An 18,274-nucleotide genomic window follows, 5' to 3' on the forward strand; every position below is an offset into this window, starting at 1 on the left:
TACCTGGCCTGTCTACCTGGCCTGGCTATCACGTCAGGCTACTCAGATCCCCCCATTCATAGCCCCATCATATGGCACTCAGCTGATTGACAGGCATAGTAATTGCTAATCTCCAACCTGCCAGTGACCTAGGCTGGCCTGTCCATGTGCACCACTGGCTGGGCCCTTCGGGAATGTGTCTGGGAGGCATTCCTTGCAGGAACACAAGTACCAGCACTGTGTGTAGTAATAATTATGGGGACGTGTCCCAGATCCTAATTTTGAAGCTGTTTAGTCTTGCATTTCAGGACTACATGTATTCCTAAAAGCTGTTAGTCAGGACTATTCCTAAAATGAAGTATTTGCAAAGCAACAAATGACTCCGATTTCACATGTTATATAAAACCTAGTCTAGAAGATACTCCTTTATCATTCGATTTTGTAAAAAGATCATATAACGGTAAGGTTTTCTTGTTATTCTGGCAATATGGCATTACTAGTATATGTACTAGATTGGTCTGAAAATTGCAAGCTAGTAATTACTTAGTTAGTATTTTGTTTGTTCATATATGCCCCTGAGGTGAAATCTTGCCTGGCCAATCTTCTCGGACTCCTACCTTGTTGTGTTGGGTAAATGTTTGACCTAGAAAACAGAGGTCCTGGGTTCATATCCTTTGACATGTCACAAAAGCTGTGCTGGTAATACAGAACTTTCCCATGGACTCCATCCAATTGTACAAGGGGGTTGGAGAGATTATTGGCAGTGGAAGGAGAGGATTGGGCTCTGTCCTGGATAAAAAAATTGTACAGTGGATAACAATCCACAGCCTCTAAAAGGCTATGTGACTACCGACAGGGTCCTCCCCAGAGGATGGAACAAGGGCGGCCCTCCATTATGTTCTTGGCCCAGCACCACTATAACGTTACTACTTTTAAAATTTAGTGTGTTTCTTCCTATTTTCCCGGTTAGGTTTGCTAAAATTCATGACAATTCACAGATTTTGTGCCAAGCGGTGTCACTTTTCCAATCAGCATTGGCTGCAAAAACTTGTTAATGGGCGATGATCAAAACAATAGTCGTTTCACTATTGCTAAAGGAATTGCTATTATTCTTGGAGAACTTGACACCTTCTGTCATTGCAAAATGATCCCATTTTAATGAAAACACTTAAACAGTGCAAACGTGTTTGCTTCACAATCTTTACACTTTACAATCTCAACTTGTCAGAAAATAAGATTAGGTTTTCCGAAAAATAGTCATCTTATCGTCAGGTTATTTTTGCCAGTCTCTCCACTATATACTAAAAATTCTGGGGAGAAACCTGACCGAGATATTATATGTCAATATGGCATACTAGTATAGAGAAAAAGGAGGTACATGTAATTATACCCCCTTGGTCAGTCCAACTTTAGCTTTACAGTGATTTATGCTCGTCTTTCTTGTTGTACGAGCTGAGATTTTCTCTCCTAGAAGATAGATATTCAATAAAGAAACAAATTTCACACATACACACACACACACACACACACGCGGGCGCGCGCGCGCGCTGACACACACACACACACACACAGTGCTGGTACTTGTGTTCCTGCAAGGAATGCCTCCCAGACACATTCCCGAAGGGCCCAGCCAGTGGTGCACATGGACAGGCCAGCCTCAGGTCACTGGCAGGTTGGAGATTAGCAATTACTATGCCTGTCAATCAGCTGAGTGCAATATGATGGGGCTATGAATGGGGGGATCTGAGTAGCCTGACGTGATAGCCAGGCCAGGTAGACAGCCCAGGTAGACAGCCCAGGTAGACAGCCCAGCTCTTTCATCAAACCCTTAGTTTTCTCGGCGGTTTCTTCCCCTGTGGACGCCTCTTGGGTTTGATACGAATGTTCAGTTTGGTAAGTATAAGACGGTGATCAGTCCAACATTCAGCACCACACATAGATTTGGTAATCCGAACATCTTGTCTGTCTCTCTTCCTAACAATGGCATAATCAATCAAATGCCAGTGCTTAGATCTCGGGTGCATCCATGAGGTTTTGTTTCTGGTCGGAAGTTGAAATATGGTATTTGTTATAGTCAGTCCATATTCAGCACATGTCTGGAGGAGTAAGAGACCGTTGCTGTTGCACTGGCCTATTCCGTGTTTTCCGATGACTCCCTCCCATGAACTGCTGTCAGCACCCACTCGAGCGTTAAAGTCGCCAAGTACGACGAGTTTCTCCGCTTTGGGGACAGCAGCAATTACAGAATGGAGTGTCTCGTATAAACATTATGTATATCTAAGGTGTCTCAGTGTTGCAAAATAAGCTGTTGTTTACACCCATGCAGCGGGGTCAGTCCGTGACCCGGCGTAAGCCGTATTTCAGAGAATAACGCGTTCTACGGTGACCTGCGGTTCGACTGTTTGCAATCTGTGGCAATCAGGTATATCAACTTTGACCTTCGACCTCCGTGTCCTGAGTGTCCGCCATTTTGATTTGTCCGAGCATCACATTCCTTTCCAGGTTGACGTCATTTTTTACGACAATTCAACGCCTCAGCGTTCAAGCAACGGTAGGTTAGACATGCGTTAACTGCCTTTCTACCCCGGAAGTGCTAAATCGTTCTTAAAAACTTAGAAACAGCAGTTTGTTTATTAGGAAATCAGTATTCGATTTGTAAGGGGGAGGGGGGCATTTATAGCCATTACGACGTAAACAAATGTGGACATCGACAAGCAGCAACAAGGTTCGATATATTTATTGCATTAATCAATTCTGAATTTGTCTTGTGTGTATCGTTCTTGTGTGTGTGCGCGTGTGTGTTTGTGCTGTGTGCGTGCGTGCGTGTGTGTGTGTGTCTGGGTGTATGTGTGTGTGATGTTCGTGTGTATGTGTTGTGTCACTGTGTGTATGAGTACGGAATGTGTCGTGTGTACGAGTTTGTGTGTATACTCATTAGTATTTAGGTTAGGTGCTTTTTGACAGTTTCCTTTTTCATTTTGCCATGTTATTTCCAACTTTATTTTATTTACTGAACAGGCTGACTTATTGTATAATAGGGGATGAACCATGTCGTACTGTACTGCACCAAAAAGAGCACGCTTCTTATGTGCTTTTTGGATGATTAATAGTTTGTTCCTTGTTTTCAGAAATGGACAGGACCAGTAACGAGACTGCTATGGACGATCTGACAACTGTATACCTTCTGGACGAGACAAGCAGCAGCGGGGAATTAGACACAGAAGAGCGGCAGAACGAGGAAGGGGACCTTCCATACGAGGGAACGTGCGGAGTAGAATCTGACCAGCCTCCCACACAGGGTCGAACAGAGCAGACGGACAGGCCTGCATTGAAATATACTGTTGATAAACAATATGCATGTGTGGAATGTGACTATAGGACAGCTTCAAAGACTAAACTGTCAATACACACAAGAAAACATACAGGCGAGAAACCCTATAAATGTAACCAGTGCAAATACTCTGCTGCACAGAAATGTACTTTGGACCGACACATGGCTACACATACCGGAGAAAAATCCTTCATGTGTGGAGAGTGCGGGTACGGAACCACCAACAGGTTTAACCTGTCCATGCATGTAAGGAAGCACACCGGTGAGAAACCTTACAAATGTGACCAGTGCGACTATTCTGCAGCACGGAAAGTTCATTTAGACGGACATATGACGTCTAAACACACCGGGGAAAAACCCTACATGTGTGGAGAGTGCGGATACAGGACGGCTAACCGGGCTTCTTTGACCGTACATATGAGAACACACACAGGCGTGAAACCTTATAAGTGTGACCAGTGCGAATATTCTACTGGACGTAAAAGTAACTTAAACCGACATATGGCTAATCACAAAGGTGAAAAACCCTTCATGTGTGGTGAGTGCGGATACAGGACGGCTAACAGGTATGACCTATCCAGACACATGAGAACACATACAGGTGAGAAACCTTACAAGTGTGACCAGTGTGAATATTCTGCTGCACACAAAGTTTCTTTAGACCATCACATCACTAAGCATACCGGAGAAATGTGTGATGAGTGTGGGTACAGGACGGCTGACAGGTCTCACCTATCCGTACACACGAGAAGACATACAAGTGACCAGTCTGATTATTCCTCTGCCGTAAAAAGTAACCTAGATCTACACATAGCCAATCATACCGGAGAAAAACCTCACACATGCGGGTAGTGTGGATACAAGACTTATCTTTTCATATGAGAAAACACACCGGCGAAAACCTTACAAATGTGACCAGTGCGACTATTCTGCTGCACCCACATTTGGCTCATCACACTAGTGAAAAACCCTTCATGTGTAGAGAGTGCAGGACAGCTGACAGAACTCGCCTATCTAAAAATATGAGAGCACATAAAGGTGAAAAGCGCCACAATGTTGTAAATGACTTTATTCTTACTTCATGTTTTTTTTCATATATTACTTATATATTATGTAACATTTTTATGCATTATTATATACATTATTGTATTTCTAAAGCTGCTTACATGATCTCTCTGATTATACAGAATATGTGCTGAGCAGAGGCGTATACAATGTAAATTCCTAGTAAGTAGCATATGTATAAATCCACTTTTCTCGTGCCATTAGGTAAGCCATGTATTAGATAAACCATATTATAGTTGCTCTAAGATGTGAGCAAAAGTTGAACATGTACATAGTAGCTTCTGTATCTCTTTCTATATAGCCGTAGTAGAATACATTAGTCATTGTGGATTAAGTGAGATCTTACATCATTAAATGTATAATTCTACTTTATAACAATACATATCTCATTTATCATCTGATTACTGGTCCTACTTGTCCTTCTCATGCCGACTAACGGAGTCTTCATCATATTGTATCCAACCTAGTCTTTGTAGCTCCAAGATTAGTTTGGAGGATGCTACTAATTGGCCTCGTTGTTGTTCTCCTCTGAGTTCTCCATTACAACGTCATCCACGTCCGTCTCTGCGTCCGTTTGACTTTCATAGCAGATTGGCGTAAAGAAGTAACCCTGTTAGACAGAAATAAGAACAGCAACACGTCAAACATTGTAATTTGACCCCCCCCTTTTCAATTCTTGTGAATGCCAAACGCTGAAGAAGCTATCGGTAACAGTGATACCCAACCTTTTCCATACCAGTTGGATTCGTAAATCATAATCGGGATTCGTGGCCGGGAGAATCCCGACATATAGCCGCAGCGAGGATATTTTTAAGAGATGTTTTACTAGCGAGCGCTGCAGGCTTTCTAGGAAATCCGGGGAATTCACCGCTGAAAATTTATTTTGAAAATTTAACTCTCGGAAATGATATTAACTGCGTTTGGAATAAGAATAATGATTTCAAAGTAAAAAAAAAATCGATAACAGTGCTGTCAAGAGAGGATTCATTGTTCACTCCTTTTGGAACCTCTGAGTGTGTGGAAGGATCGGAATGATTTGGGTTGGTATTAGACCACCTAGGAGTAGTCCGAATTTGGTCCGATCAGACTAAGATTCGTGAATCAGGCTCGATCCCCCTGGCCAGGTAAACCCCGATTCGCAAATCCTGATTTGAATTAGCCTCGATTGCAGGCTCTCTGGGCTCTTTCCGTGTTTTTATTTTGCGTGGTTATGATGAACTTTTTGTTGATGACTTTTTTGTGTGATAGGTTGTTTGTGCCACCGGCAGCACAAGCGACAAGGTACAAAAAGACGTGGCCAGCAAAAGTGTATTACACCCCCCCCCCCCCAAAAAAGGCCAAGCCCAGACAGCCTTCAAGGGGTCTAAGAACCAGGTGGAAATAAGTAACGTTATCCCACCTCCGCCTCCAGTGCCAGCAGGCTGCTGAGCTGATTGGCGATCTCCTGTCCCCTGGGCCGGGCCTCCGGACTGGCAGACCAGCACGCACACATCAGGGCACCTCTGTAAATGATAGAGCATTGTAAATCATTGTAGTTATCGTGCAACGGCCCATACCACTAAAAGTCTTACCATTTTTCTTAAATTCTTTTTTCAAGCGTTCTTGTTGTAAAGTAAGATCTCATGGATTGAACCGAACAATCATGTGCCCGTATTTGACATTGGTTAAGTCGGGACCACATTGTTACCAACCGTCTGTCTGTCTGTCTGTCTGTCTCTCTCTCTCTCTCTCTCTCTCTCTATATATATATATATAGAGAGAGAGAGAGAGAGAGAGACAGAGAGAGAGACAGAGAGAGAGAGAGACAGAGAGAGAACGGAAGGAAGGATGTAGAGTGGAGCGAATTTATCTGTTACGCTAGAACAAACTTATAATTGGCCAATTTCGCGCAGTAATCGATGACACAACGGCCTTGTTGCCACTTGATATTCACTTTAGAGCTTGAAGACTCGTCAGTGAGCTATTTTTGCTGCCACGTGACGCAGTCATAATACAATTGGCCGACCAACAATTTGTCGGATATTCGCAATGTGCTTAGCCAAGACACGGGTTAGGGGGTTCAACGGAGTGTTGATTGTCAAGTTTTGACAGTAAAGAGAAGCCTATAGCTCCTGTCAGGAGCACCCAGTTGGTATTTGTTATGGGGATAAGATCTACAAAGTTTGATATGTAAAACGCACAGCACCTGGCAGAAGGAACCCACATTTGGTATTTGCTATGAGATTAAGATCTAGAAACAGTTTAAATGAGAAACACACAGCTCCTGGCAGCAGTCCTCCGGGACTTCCATGACGTTCCCCTCCTCCAGCCAGCTGATGATCTCCCTGTCGGCAGACATGCCCGGGTACGGCGTGCCTCCTGCACAGGGCGGTGGGACAAAGCAAGATTAATTACATCTTCTTACATCACAAAATCCACACATGCCCGAGTACGGCGTGCCTCCTGCAAAGGGCAGTGCGACAAAGCAACGTTAAGGTCTCATTCTAACAGCACAAAACCCAAACATGCCCGGGTATGGCGTCCTCTTGCGCTGGGCAGTGGGACAAAGGAACATTAATGTCTCATTCTTACATCACAAAACCCAGACATGCCCGGGTACGGCGTGCCTCCTGCACAGGGCAGTGGGACAAAGGAGCATTAACGTCTCATTCATACATAACAAAACCAAGGCATGCACGGGTACGGCGTCCCTCCTGCGCACACAAATTAACATTAGCATCTTCTTCTGACATCACAAACTCAGACATGCCCAGGTAAGGCGTGCCTCCTGCACACATAAATTAACATTAGCATCTTCTTCTGACATCACAAACCCAGACATGCCCGGGTACGGCGTCCCTCCTATACAGGGCAGTGGGGGCAGAACAACGTTAACATCTCATTCATACATCACAAAACCCAGACATGCCCGGGTTCGGCGTCCCTCCTGCGCACACAAATTAACATTAGCATCTTCTTCTAACATCACAAACCCAGACATGCCTGGGTACGGGGTTCCTCCTGCACACACAAATTAACATTAGCATCTCCTTCTAACAGCACAAAACCCAGACATGCCCGGGTACGGCGTTCCTCCTTGGCAGGGCAGTGGGACAAAGGAACATGAACGTCTCATTCTCACATCACAAAACCCAGACATGTCCGCACAGGATAGTGGGACAAATCAACATTAACGCCTCGTTCTTGCATCACAAAGCCCAGACATGCCCCGGTACGGCGTGCCTCCTGCAAAGGGCAGTGCGACAAAGCAACGTTAAGGTCTCATTCTAACAGCACAAAACCCAAACATGCCCGGGTATGGCGTCCTCTTGCGCTGGGCAGTGGGACAAAGGAACATTAATGTCTCATTCTTACATCACAAAACCCAGACATGCCCGGGTACGGGGTTCTTCCTGGACAGGGCAGTGGGACAAAGGAGCATTAACATCCCCCTCTAACATCACAAAACCCAGACATGCCCCGGGGTACGGCGTTCCTCCTACACAGGGCAGTGGGACAAAGGAACATTAACGTCTCATTCATACATCACAAAACCAAGACATGCACGGGTACGGCGTCCCTCCTGCGCACACAAATTAACATTAGCATCTTCTTCTGACATAACAAACCCAGACATGCCCAGGTACGGCGTGCCTCCTGCACACACAAATTAACATTAGCATCTTCTTCTGACATCACAAACCCAGACATGCCCGTGTACGGCGTGCCTCCTGGACATGGCGGTGGGACAAAGGAAAATTAATGTCTCATTCTCACATCACAAAACCCAGACATGCCTGGGTACCGGGCGTGCCTCCTGAGCAGGGCAGTGGGGACAAAGGAGCATTAACATCCCCCTCTAACATCACAAAACCAAGACATGCCCGGGTACGGCGTTCCTCCTGCAAAGGGCAGTGCGACAAAGCAACGTTAAGGTCTCATTCTAACAGCACAAAACCCAAACATGCCCGGGTATGGCGTCCTCTTGCGCTGGGCAGTGGGACAAAGGAACATTAATGTCTCATTCTTACATCACAAAACCCAGACATGCCCGGGTACGGCGTGCCTCCTGCACAGGATAGTGGGACAAAGTGAAATTAAATAACAGTTTATTGCATTTTTTGCCCGAGGGCTAATTGCAGGTAACATTAAAGGAAACAAACAAATAGTGTAGAACAGTATAGAATGTGTCTACTCTAGTCTAAAAGCTAACTCTAAACTGTAACCTGTTGGCCATGGGTTCTTTTCCTGAGATCGAGACAGTGGAAGACGAATGTGTGTCGTCTTCCACCATGTTTGACATGCGGTATATACAAGTTCTCTCGAACACATGTAACGTCTTGCATCCTTAAAATCTCCTTCTAACATCACAAAACCCAAACATAATAGAATAGGTGAGATGTTTCGTCTTCCACTGTCTTCGGAAAAGAAATCGAACCCAATAACTCAGGATCTGGAGTTAGCTTTTAGACTAGAGTAGACACCTGCTATATTGTTTTACACTGTTCTTCTTCCTATTGAAGTGACCACTATCACTGTTTTTACTCCTTTTATGTTACCTGCAATTAGCCCAAGGACAATAATTTGCAACAATAAAACTTTCTATCAACAAGGCAGCTAGAGATAGCAGGCTTCATCTGCATGCCCATATCCTTATAACAATTCTCTTGGTTGTTTGAGTGCTGGTGACCGGTACCGTGCATATGGTGACACATTGCATATTGGACAATATTAAGCAAGTGCATATTGAGGATTTGTGCACAGTTAATACTGGATATATGTACAGTCAAACCTGTATTAGGGGCCACCTCTACAGAGGGGCCACCTGTCCATAGTGGCCACTTTTTGTCGGTCCCTTGGGTAATTTATCTACAAGTTGCCACCTCTATACAGAGGCCACTTGTCTATAGTGGCCAAATTTGTCCGGTCCCTTGAGTGGCCGCTATAGACAGGTTTGACTGTACTGTTCTGTGTACGTCAGCGCAGCAGAGTGAAAAAGAAATGAGACAGAATGGGAGAATTACAAAGTAGAAAAAAAAACTAACGGCACGATATCTTGCAGGATGACATACCTAAGGTTGCAATCTCCCACAGCAAAATCCCAAAAGACCATCTGAAACACAAATACAAGACATCAAACAACGTTGGTGTGAGACAGCTTTTGTTAGTTGCATGTTCGTCTTAAAATCTGACATGTTTGAACCTTATATAGAAATGAATCATGCATCATTGGTAGTAATACGAAGCCTCCCATGCCACAAGTAAGTATCATTTCCCCATGCAAACGTGCAGCACGCAGTACTCACATGTCTGTCTTAGTGGTGAAGGTTCCGTCCTGAAGCGACTCTAACGCCATCCAGCGGATCGGCAGTCTGGCCCTGTCGGTCTGGGAGGAAGGAAAATTTCTTTCTTTTAATAATTTCTTTTCTTTCTATCTGATAGTATCTTCATCAGGGACATGGTGCAGACCAATCAGACTCTGTTACAGAAATACCTTAAGTGCCTACGGAATACACCAAGTATTCTAAAACGTCTTAAAACGTAGTGAAAGAGTCCCACCTCTGCCGCGGGTGTGACGTACTCTCGCTCCTTGTAGATGTCACGTGATAGCCCAAAGTCGCAGATCTTGGCGACCCTGTTCTCGCAGATCAGGACGTTCCTGGCGGCCAGGTCACGGTGCACGATCTGCAGACGATATGAGTGTATATGGAATACATCGCATTGTATTCTACGCAATTAGCTTATGACATGGACCGTCGTCGTAATTTGAAATGGTTAATGCAACATCGCTGAAAGGGTGATGCCATAGCCAAGTGTATTAAAACGTGAGGGGGGGGGGGGAGCAAACGTGTATACATCCATTCGAATTAAACTTTAAGACAATGTCTGGACAAATGTTCTAAAATTTATGAACGAAAGAAAGTTATCCACCACGGGTTTAAAACCAGGTCCAACATAACGTAATACTTTAACTATACCATATAATATTCTTCATTAAGAAACATCAAGACGTGGTCAGATTGTGCTTATACGCTTTATATGATGAAGTTGTTTAGGTTCTGAAATGATTGAATTGATCCTGAAGAAGGCGACAGTCGTCGTTAAAAATTTGATTCGTGTATATTTTTGTGTTGGAAGAAAATTTAGCTTTGTACTATGATTACTGCCAACAAAGATGTGCATTCAATACCTTTTGTTTGTGCAGCTCCACCAGCGCCTGCGACACGTCCAGTGCGAACCGGACGAACTCCCTGTCCTGGTCCGTTGCCATGGTACCGGATTCGATACAAAGATGGCGGCAGGAGGTCAGGTAGTTGTGAAGGTCACCGTGAGGGGCGTACTCCATCAGGAGGTGCATGTTGTCTAGGGTGTATTAAAATCAGATTTTCAGTCCAAAGCAACCATACAAACGATTGACAAACACACACACACACAAATTATACCAGTTTCTTACATATAACATGAATAGCGATACCTCCTCCACATTCCCTTAAAGTGATTACAAGACACAACTCCAGTTGACTTCGGCCACTTGCGTAGGAATCACATTATACTTGGACTTGATCTCTGTACTTATTTATAGTACAGAAGTTGCATCTTATCACCGAAAGTTGCCTCAGCTAAAATCGCCTAACATTTTTCTAAGCTTCAAATTATACCTTTAATTTCAATCTTTGAAAGACATACTCGAAAGCCAAATATCATTACAGACTACCGTAATCATTTGCAATAAGCGGGTCAAAATATCTATATACATACCTACATACCTCAAGGCAACACCTTTTTCACAGCGGTAGAAAGGATCTGATACAATTCCTTGAGCAGAATGGGAGTTATTTCGGCTTATTCTTAGCCTAAACTCCGTACGTTCTTTCATTTATTTTTTTATTTATTTATTTGGATTCTCCACACTGGAGGGTATGGCGGAACAGGTGTCAAAAGACACCTTTTCGAAGCCGCCATACCTTAAACATAACAATGATACATCAAATCATAATATACATAAATACAAGAACAGATATCATAATCAATGTAACATTCAAGTCAAGATAAATCAAGTTAACAACACACATGCATTATGGAGTCTAGATCTATGAAATAGATATACAAATGTACATGTAGTAATAACATAAGGTAAAATTATCGTGGCCTTGTGGCAATGCAAGAGGCGCAACAGCATGCTAGTGACCATGTGCAAGCCTGCTCTAGCTTGAAGTTTTGTCGGAAACGGTTTTGCATAAATGTAGATAGCTTTCGTTTAAAGGCAGACACATCGGACGGGCTTGTGGCTGATGCTCCCAGCCCTCTGATTTCAACGGGAAGTTTGTTCCAAATTGTGATAAGTCGTGGAGTAAATGAGGAGGCAAATGAAGAAGATCTTACTCTATGAGGGACTAACATGTGTGCCCTTGAACTACGTGGCGTTCTTGTAGGGAATGCAGCTAACCTCGCTAGATCTGAATCATATACCTTTGCAAGGGACTTAACAAATATTGTTAAGATTAAAGTAAACTGGTCATCACCCAAGTCTGACAGCAGTACGGATCAAACTATGTCAATAAAAACAACGTTATCCTGTACAGGAACCAAAGTACGGTAAACCCATGACTTTCATTTCACAATCTGTGAAATATCAGCAGATTTTTCATTCTATGTTGGACACATTTACCCTATATCGTAGAGGAAAATTGCCAATGTTAATTATCCACAGGTTCTTTTTTTATAGCAATCACAAACAACGATTAGTCAATCCCCACAAAAGGCACTTTTTTTTGCTGTTAGTGTACAACCGCACCACTTTAGAACCCAGGACTGTGTACCTCCGACCTAGCGCGCGGCTGCAAAACTTTACCTGCTAATTTCTTACGTTACAAACAAGGTTTCACCAATCTGACTTTTGAGATCAGTTCGGCTCGCTAAAAGGGAAAACACGCGTCTATGCAGCCGTATATTTTTGGCTCGGATGCCCACTCGGAGTAATACATCAATGAAACCCTAGTATATTTGAAAAAAAAAAAGAACGACAAACATATTCCCTTTTTATTACAGTTGTACTGGGGCGTGTAGATAACAGCCAAGCTCGGAAATTAAAGTTTTTGGGAACGCCAAGAACTCGTTCAAGTACGTCAATGTAGCTGTAGTTTGAGTAGCTATGTTAAATAGCAATATATTTGTAAAGCCAGTCCAGATCCACTCTACACAGTCAGTTAAATTCTAGGAGTAGTATCAGTTCATTCATAGTCATTGTCTTGGTGTTAACTTTCACTATCTACAACTACGGTTCCTACAACTGATCAACTGATTTCCTCCATCCCACTCATGTATTTGCTTAATAAAAACCCTACGATAGCTTGCCTCCTTTATGATTACACTATAATTACACCATATAATGACATGAATTGGCAGGTGAATTTGAATTGTGAGAGAGCTCATTATTGACTGTTGTGATTGGCCAGGCGCGCGGCAAATCTTTCTGGCCTCATCTGGTCAATCCTCTGGAACAGTTCCTGAGGTGTCGGTCGCTTCGATGGTTGCACTATCCAGCAGGACCTGATGATGCGGTACACCGACATCGGACAGTTCTCCGGCTGCTGCAGACGGACTCCTTTCCTCAGCAGCTCCAACAGCGTGCACACGTCCGGGTGCATCGGGCCGCCAGCATAGCGCGGCTCCTCCCCGAAGCTGGCGATCTCCCACAGCAGCACGCCGTACGACCACACGTCACTCTCGCACGTGTACACCCCGTCCCGTAACGACTCCACCGCCATCCACTTCAGCGGCAACAGCTCCTCCTCCCCGCCCTGGTTGGTGCGTTTGTACGCCGATGACACGTAAACGTCACGCGACAGCCCGAAATCCGAGATCTTGGCCGCCTTCCTGTCGCTGATGACGACGTTACGAGCTGCGATGTCCCTGTGCACGATCTTCAGACGTGCCAGCTCCGATAGCCCACAGGCCACGTCACAGGCAAAGCCGAGCCGCTCCAACAGTTTGCTGTTCCCCGTCGTCTTGTAGTGCTCACGCAGAGTCCACAGGTACCGCCGCAGGTCCTCATGGCCCGCGTACTCCACTAGGATGTACTGAGGCTCAGACTTCGTCACCACGCCGAAAAGCTTCACCACGTTCGGGTGCCCCTCTCTGTCCTCGTGGATCCTGGCGAGGATGTCCATCTCGCGGCGGAAATCCCGGGCAGCCGACGGCGTCGCGCGGTCGGACCGGAGACATTTGGCGGCCACCAGAACCTGATAGCCCGCCGGCACGCGCAGCCTTCCCCGCACGACATGGCCGAACTCGCCCTCTCCGATCATGTGTTCGAAACGAACGTCCTCTTTGTCAACTTCCCAGGATGAAAGGGTTGCTATGTCTGACGTCATCTCTGACGTCATCTCTGAGCCCACAGTTGGGCCAGCCGGCCTTCTTGGCCTGTCTTCCATGACACCAGTTACGATACAGACGATTACAGCAACGATCGGGATAACAGACGCTAACACCGCAACAACGACTTGGTTCTTGTCAGGACCCGGGCTCATCTGGCAAGACTCTCCCGACTGTCCGTCAGCACAGCAGGTGCCATCGGTGGGATCACAGGAGGCGTGTTCATCACAGTCGCACTTCGTGCTGCAGTTCAACGGTAACCCGAATACGCTAGGTGCGCATGTGTACTCACACCTGCACGCCTGCTCACACCTGTCTCCATGACGACCCGGAGGACACAGACAACCCTCCCACCTGTCACACGTCCCTCCGTGCTGACAGTCACACACTTGGCTGCAGTCTTCCCCGTGATAGTTGGAACTGCATCCCATGTCGCGTAGAATGTAAGATGCATTAAAACGTTTGCCATCTTCAGCCTGCACCAAACAACTATATCTGCCGTTATCTGATTCCAGGATCGGTTCAAAGCTGATGGAGCTGATCTTTACTGTCCCTTTTCCGATGACTTTCTTGTAGTTACGTCTTTTTCCAGCGTTATCAACCCACGTCATATTTGCCACGTGGATGTGGGGAGCCAGGCAGGTCAGAGTCAGACGGGTACCGATGTACTTCACGACTGAATCGCCAGGTTTATCCACGATGACGACCTCAGGCCAGGGAATATCACAGACCCTCCCTCTCCATCCCGGACGGCACTCACACGCACCGTTAAAGCCATGGCAACGGGCACCGTTCTTGCAGATACAGTGTTTGTCGCAGTACACACCGTACAAGCCCTCAGGACATCCGGTAACTGTGAACTGCAGCCTGTATCCGATTGTTTGCTCAACCGGACGTCTCATCGGCCCATAGTGGAACACAGTGAAGTTACCGTCACACCGTACCCAGTATGGCGATGTTGACCAGATCTGATCCAACTCTGCAAGGATGACATGGTCACTTTCCTCCCGCCGGAGTCCGCCGTGTTGTACCCATTCGGGCAGGCTGTCATTGAGTGACAGATCCCACAACGAGACGTTTCCTTTTTTCTTCCCCTGCCTGTCGTGACACGTGAGTTCAATCCTTTCCTGTGGCGTTACTTCATGAAATTTAGGACTGAAGGCGAATCTTCCGGAACAGTCACCCCTCAAGACGAAGTTCACGGTGCTGTTCCTCGATATAACATGCTCCTGAAGATAGTCGATATCGTCACCACTAATGACGGTGTAATTTCCGCCTCTCCCTCTGCCTGAAAGGACCGGAGTTTCGCACCGTTTGTTATAGAGCGGCGGGTATCCCGGCACGTCTAGCACCACTATGACGAGGGTCACGTACAGACCGTTCTTGTCCCCGGTGTTAGTCAACTCCACCGTCAGGTTGTACCGCTGTTGCACCCTGTAGTCCAGCGGAGCCGCCACCACCACCGCCCAGTCCTCAGCACGAACCAAGAACCGCCCAGTATCGTCGCCTGCGGTGATGTTTACTGACCAAAACGTTCCATTGTTGTCCTCTTCAGAACTAATTAGAACGCTGGCGTTGAGAAAATAAATCAGCCGCACCACTGTGCTACCAACTGAAACGTCCTCGCGTATTTCGACATTTTCACCCGAAACGAAAAGTTTCTGATAAGCCTGGAAGCCAGACAGCAGCTCGGTCAACAGAAATACAACACAGACCACAGCACGCGGCGCCATGTTAACTTGGTACAGCAATGGCTGTCTAATGCCACGTAGCGTGCGTAGTCCTGTAGTTAGCGCCCCTGCCTATGGAACTAGAAAACGTTCGAGCTCTTGAGCAGCTATATGCGGTGTCACGGAGTCATTGTTGTGGAACCTGTCTGTATTTACTTCAGGCACTGAACCTTCCAAAGGTCACTGCTTACGTGGGAGGCGGCAAAGTAGAGTAAACATCATGTGACTTATATAAACTGCATGGTGTATGGCCCAGGAGCCAGAGGTCCTGAGTTCAAATCCTGTAATGTTTACCCCTGGTAAGGCCTACGTCATATTTCCTGTTCGGGACCTGGCCGGGCTGTTTGCGGAAACGAAAATTTAAAGTTTATACAGTGACATATGGAGCCTGGTAGAGGCCGGTTCCTATGTCCCAAACTGTGCGTTTTGGCCGGCTAACTCCTCTGGCGTGTTACCTGTTTCCCTCGGCAAGTTTCTATATTACAGTGACATATGTAGCTAGCTTGCTAGAGGCTACGGTCCCGTGGCGCGTTGGTACACCCGATCCCTCGATCTCGGAAGTTAAGCAATCCGCGGTCCCGACAGTGCTTGGATGGGGGACCAAAACGGGGGTCCCGTGCTCCAGGCCTCGACCACGTTAAACAGCCTCATTACTCATAATTTGGGTACCTACTGGGTAATTTGGGTAAAATACACCAGGGTTTTGTCACGGATTGGTGTTTAAGCGACATACTACCAGCTATAGACCCCCGTCAGTATGGATCGCTCAAGGGCAAATCCACCGCGCATTATCTAACCAGCTTAATGCATCACTTGGCAAGTACAACAGACAAGCCTGGCTTCTGTAACACCCTCGTCCTGACTGACTTCACACGCGCTTTTGACCGTGTGCACCACCTGACTGCAGTCTCCAAACTCCTGGACCTAGGCGTCAGACGTTCCATCATTCCCTGGGTATGCGCCTTCCTATCGAATTGTCAACAGCGCGTTAAGTACCGACAACTCGTGTCTGACTGGGAAACGCTTACTTGTGGTGTACCGCAAGGAACCAAGTTGGGTCCCCTTGTGTTTCTCGCGCTCATAAATGACGCGTCACCGGAGAGCGAAGACTCAGCCGAGACTTGGAAGTATGTTGACGACATGTCTTTGTCGAAGGCAATGCACGTTACACATGACTCCACGGTGCAAACTGACGTGGATAATCTCGTTCATTGGACAGAAACTACATGCAACTGAACTCCTCCAAGTGCATAGTACTGCTCATATGCTTCATGCGAAACCCTCCTCCCCCACCTGTAGTGACTGTTAAGTCAACAACGTTTGAAGTAGTTGAATTCGCGAAGATCCTAGGGGTGATCTTTCAAGCTAACCTTAAGTGGTCCATCCACGTCAACATGATGGTCAGCAAAGGCAGCCGCAGGCTGTACCTGTTACGAGTATTAAATAGACATGTTCTAGACTCTAGTGACTTGGGAGTCTTCTGTGGATTTATACGACCAATCTTAGAATACGCGTGTCCGGTATGGCACCCAGGAATCACTAGTGCCCAGTCTAGGACCATAGAAAACGTGCAAAAAAGAGCTTGCCGCAAAATTCTTGGTTCTACCTTTGCTAGTTACGCCTATACCAATTGGCTCTTCCGTCTCTGTGCAACAGACGGCACGAACTCTGTACAAAGTTTGGTACCTTTTTGCTGAGCCCTTCGTCTTTCTCGAAATGTCTACCGCCAAACCGTGTGAGCCTACATGGCAGAAACCTCAGGTCCAAACATCATGATCAGATAACACAATTCCACTATAGAACTGCTAGGTATAGGAAGACTACACTACCTTACCTTGTCGACTTGCTAAACAGTTCAAAGTGCTAGAGGTATAAATAAGCTTTGGATGTATACACAGTTATTTTAAAAGTAATTATTGTTATGTTTTATAATGTTTTGAATTATGCACTTCTATTGCTTTTCATTTTAATTGTAATATGTGTAAAGCATACTGCAATTCAGCCGAAAGAAATAAAGGCTGCCATTGTATGTTATTGTATGTCGCTCGACTCGAAATAAAGCACTCATTCTATTCTATCTATTCTAGGTGATTATTATTATAAGTGATACCTTTTTCGACCACGAAGCCGTAGAAGCGCGCGATGTTCGGGTGAACCCACATCTTCTCGGGGTCGATTTTTGCCGTCTTGCCGCTCGGGTTGTGGAACTCGGACAGCAACGCCACCTCCTGAAGCAGGTCCCGATGGGCAACAGGGCTGCTACACTGATCTAAACAAACAAAGAAACAAACAGTCATATAAACAAATTGGGATATGACGTAGTAGACATCGGAGTAAAATTTGCAGAATCAAAACCTGTTCAGGGTTCAGGCTCAGACATAATACCTGATTTAATCCCCGTCCATCTGGTTACTCAAACAAATGGCTGTTGACGAGCTAAGGCGATAAGTTGATGAATATATGAATATGTCATATGTTTTCATGACCTTTCTGTAATCATCAACATGTACATCTCCAACTTAGATAACTTAGTTTGCACATGTCTAAAATGTTCCCCAAATGTGATGCCCTGTAAAGACCCACACAAAAATTGCTGTTTTATAACCCTTTTTATAGAAGGAGTGTCCTGATCAAGAACATTTTCTTCAGCTCATCGATTCATAGTATTAAATGGCATAAAACCTGTTTCTACTAGATCTCTGCAGTGTCACTGACGAAAGGCAGTGGATGCTAGCCTCTACCAGGCTCCGTGGCTCGGTGGTCTAATTGTAGAAATTGGACAAATAGAGTCAATTGTGCGCTAGGGGAGTCAGCC

General features: G+C 45.6%; 2 protein-coding genes across 2 annotated transcripts; one reads left to right on the forward strand and one right to left on the reverse strand.

Moving 5' to 3' along the window:
• The first annotated feature begins 2,420 nt into the window (after positions 1–2,420).
• Positions 2,421–4,742, forward strand: LOC118408195 (zinc finger protein 525-like). The gene is made up of 2 exons (XM_035808828.1): positions 2,421–2,530; positions 3,108–4,742. Exon 2 carries the CDS (start codon positions 3,110–3,112, stop codon positions 4,160–4,162), a length of 1,053 nt encoding a protein of 350 aa, XP_035664721.1. The 5' UTR covers positions 2,421–2,530; positions 3,108–3,109; the 3' UTR covers positions 4,163–4,742.
• On the reverse strand, positions 4,395–17,728 carry LOC118408196 (proto-oncogene tyrosine-protein kinase receptor Ret-like; the record flags this gene model as incomplete). Its single annotated transcript, XM_035808829.1, is given in 8 exon segments — positions 4,395–4,985; positions 5,775–5,877; positions 6,634–6,733; positions 9,427–9,467; positions 9,661–9,740; positions 9,914–10,039; positions 10,545–10,717; positions 17,570–17,728. Coding segments are annotated over 8 exon segments (890 nt in total), but the record flags the coding sequence as incomplete, so codon positions are not given.
• Between the last annotated feature and the right edge of the window lie 546 nt (positions 17,729–18,274).

The sequence above is a fragment of the Branchiostoma floridae genome, unplaced genomic scaffold, assembly GCF_000003815.2.
Source record: "Branchiostoma floridae strain S238N-H82 unplaced genomic scaffold, Bfl_VNyyK Sc7u5tJ_1560, whole genome shotgun sequence".
Classification (NCBI taxonomy): Eukaryota; Metazoa; Chordata; class Leptocardii; order Amphioxiformes; family Branchiostomatidae; genus Branchiostoma; species Branchiostoma floridae.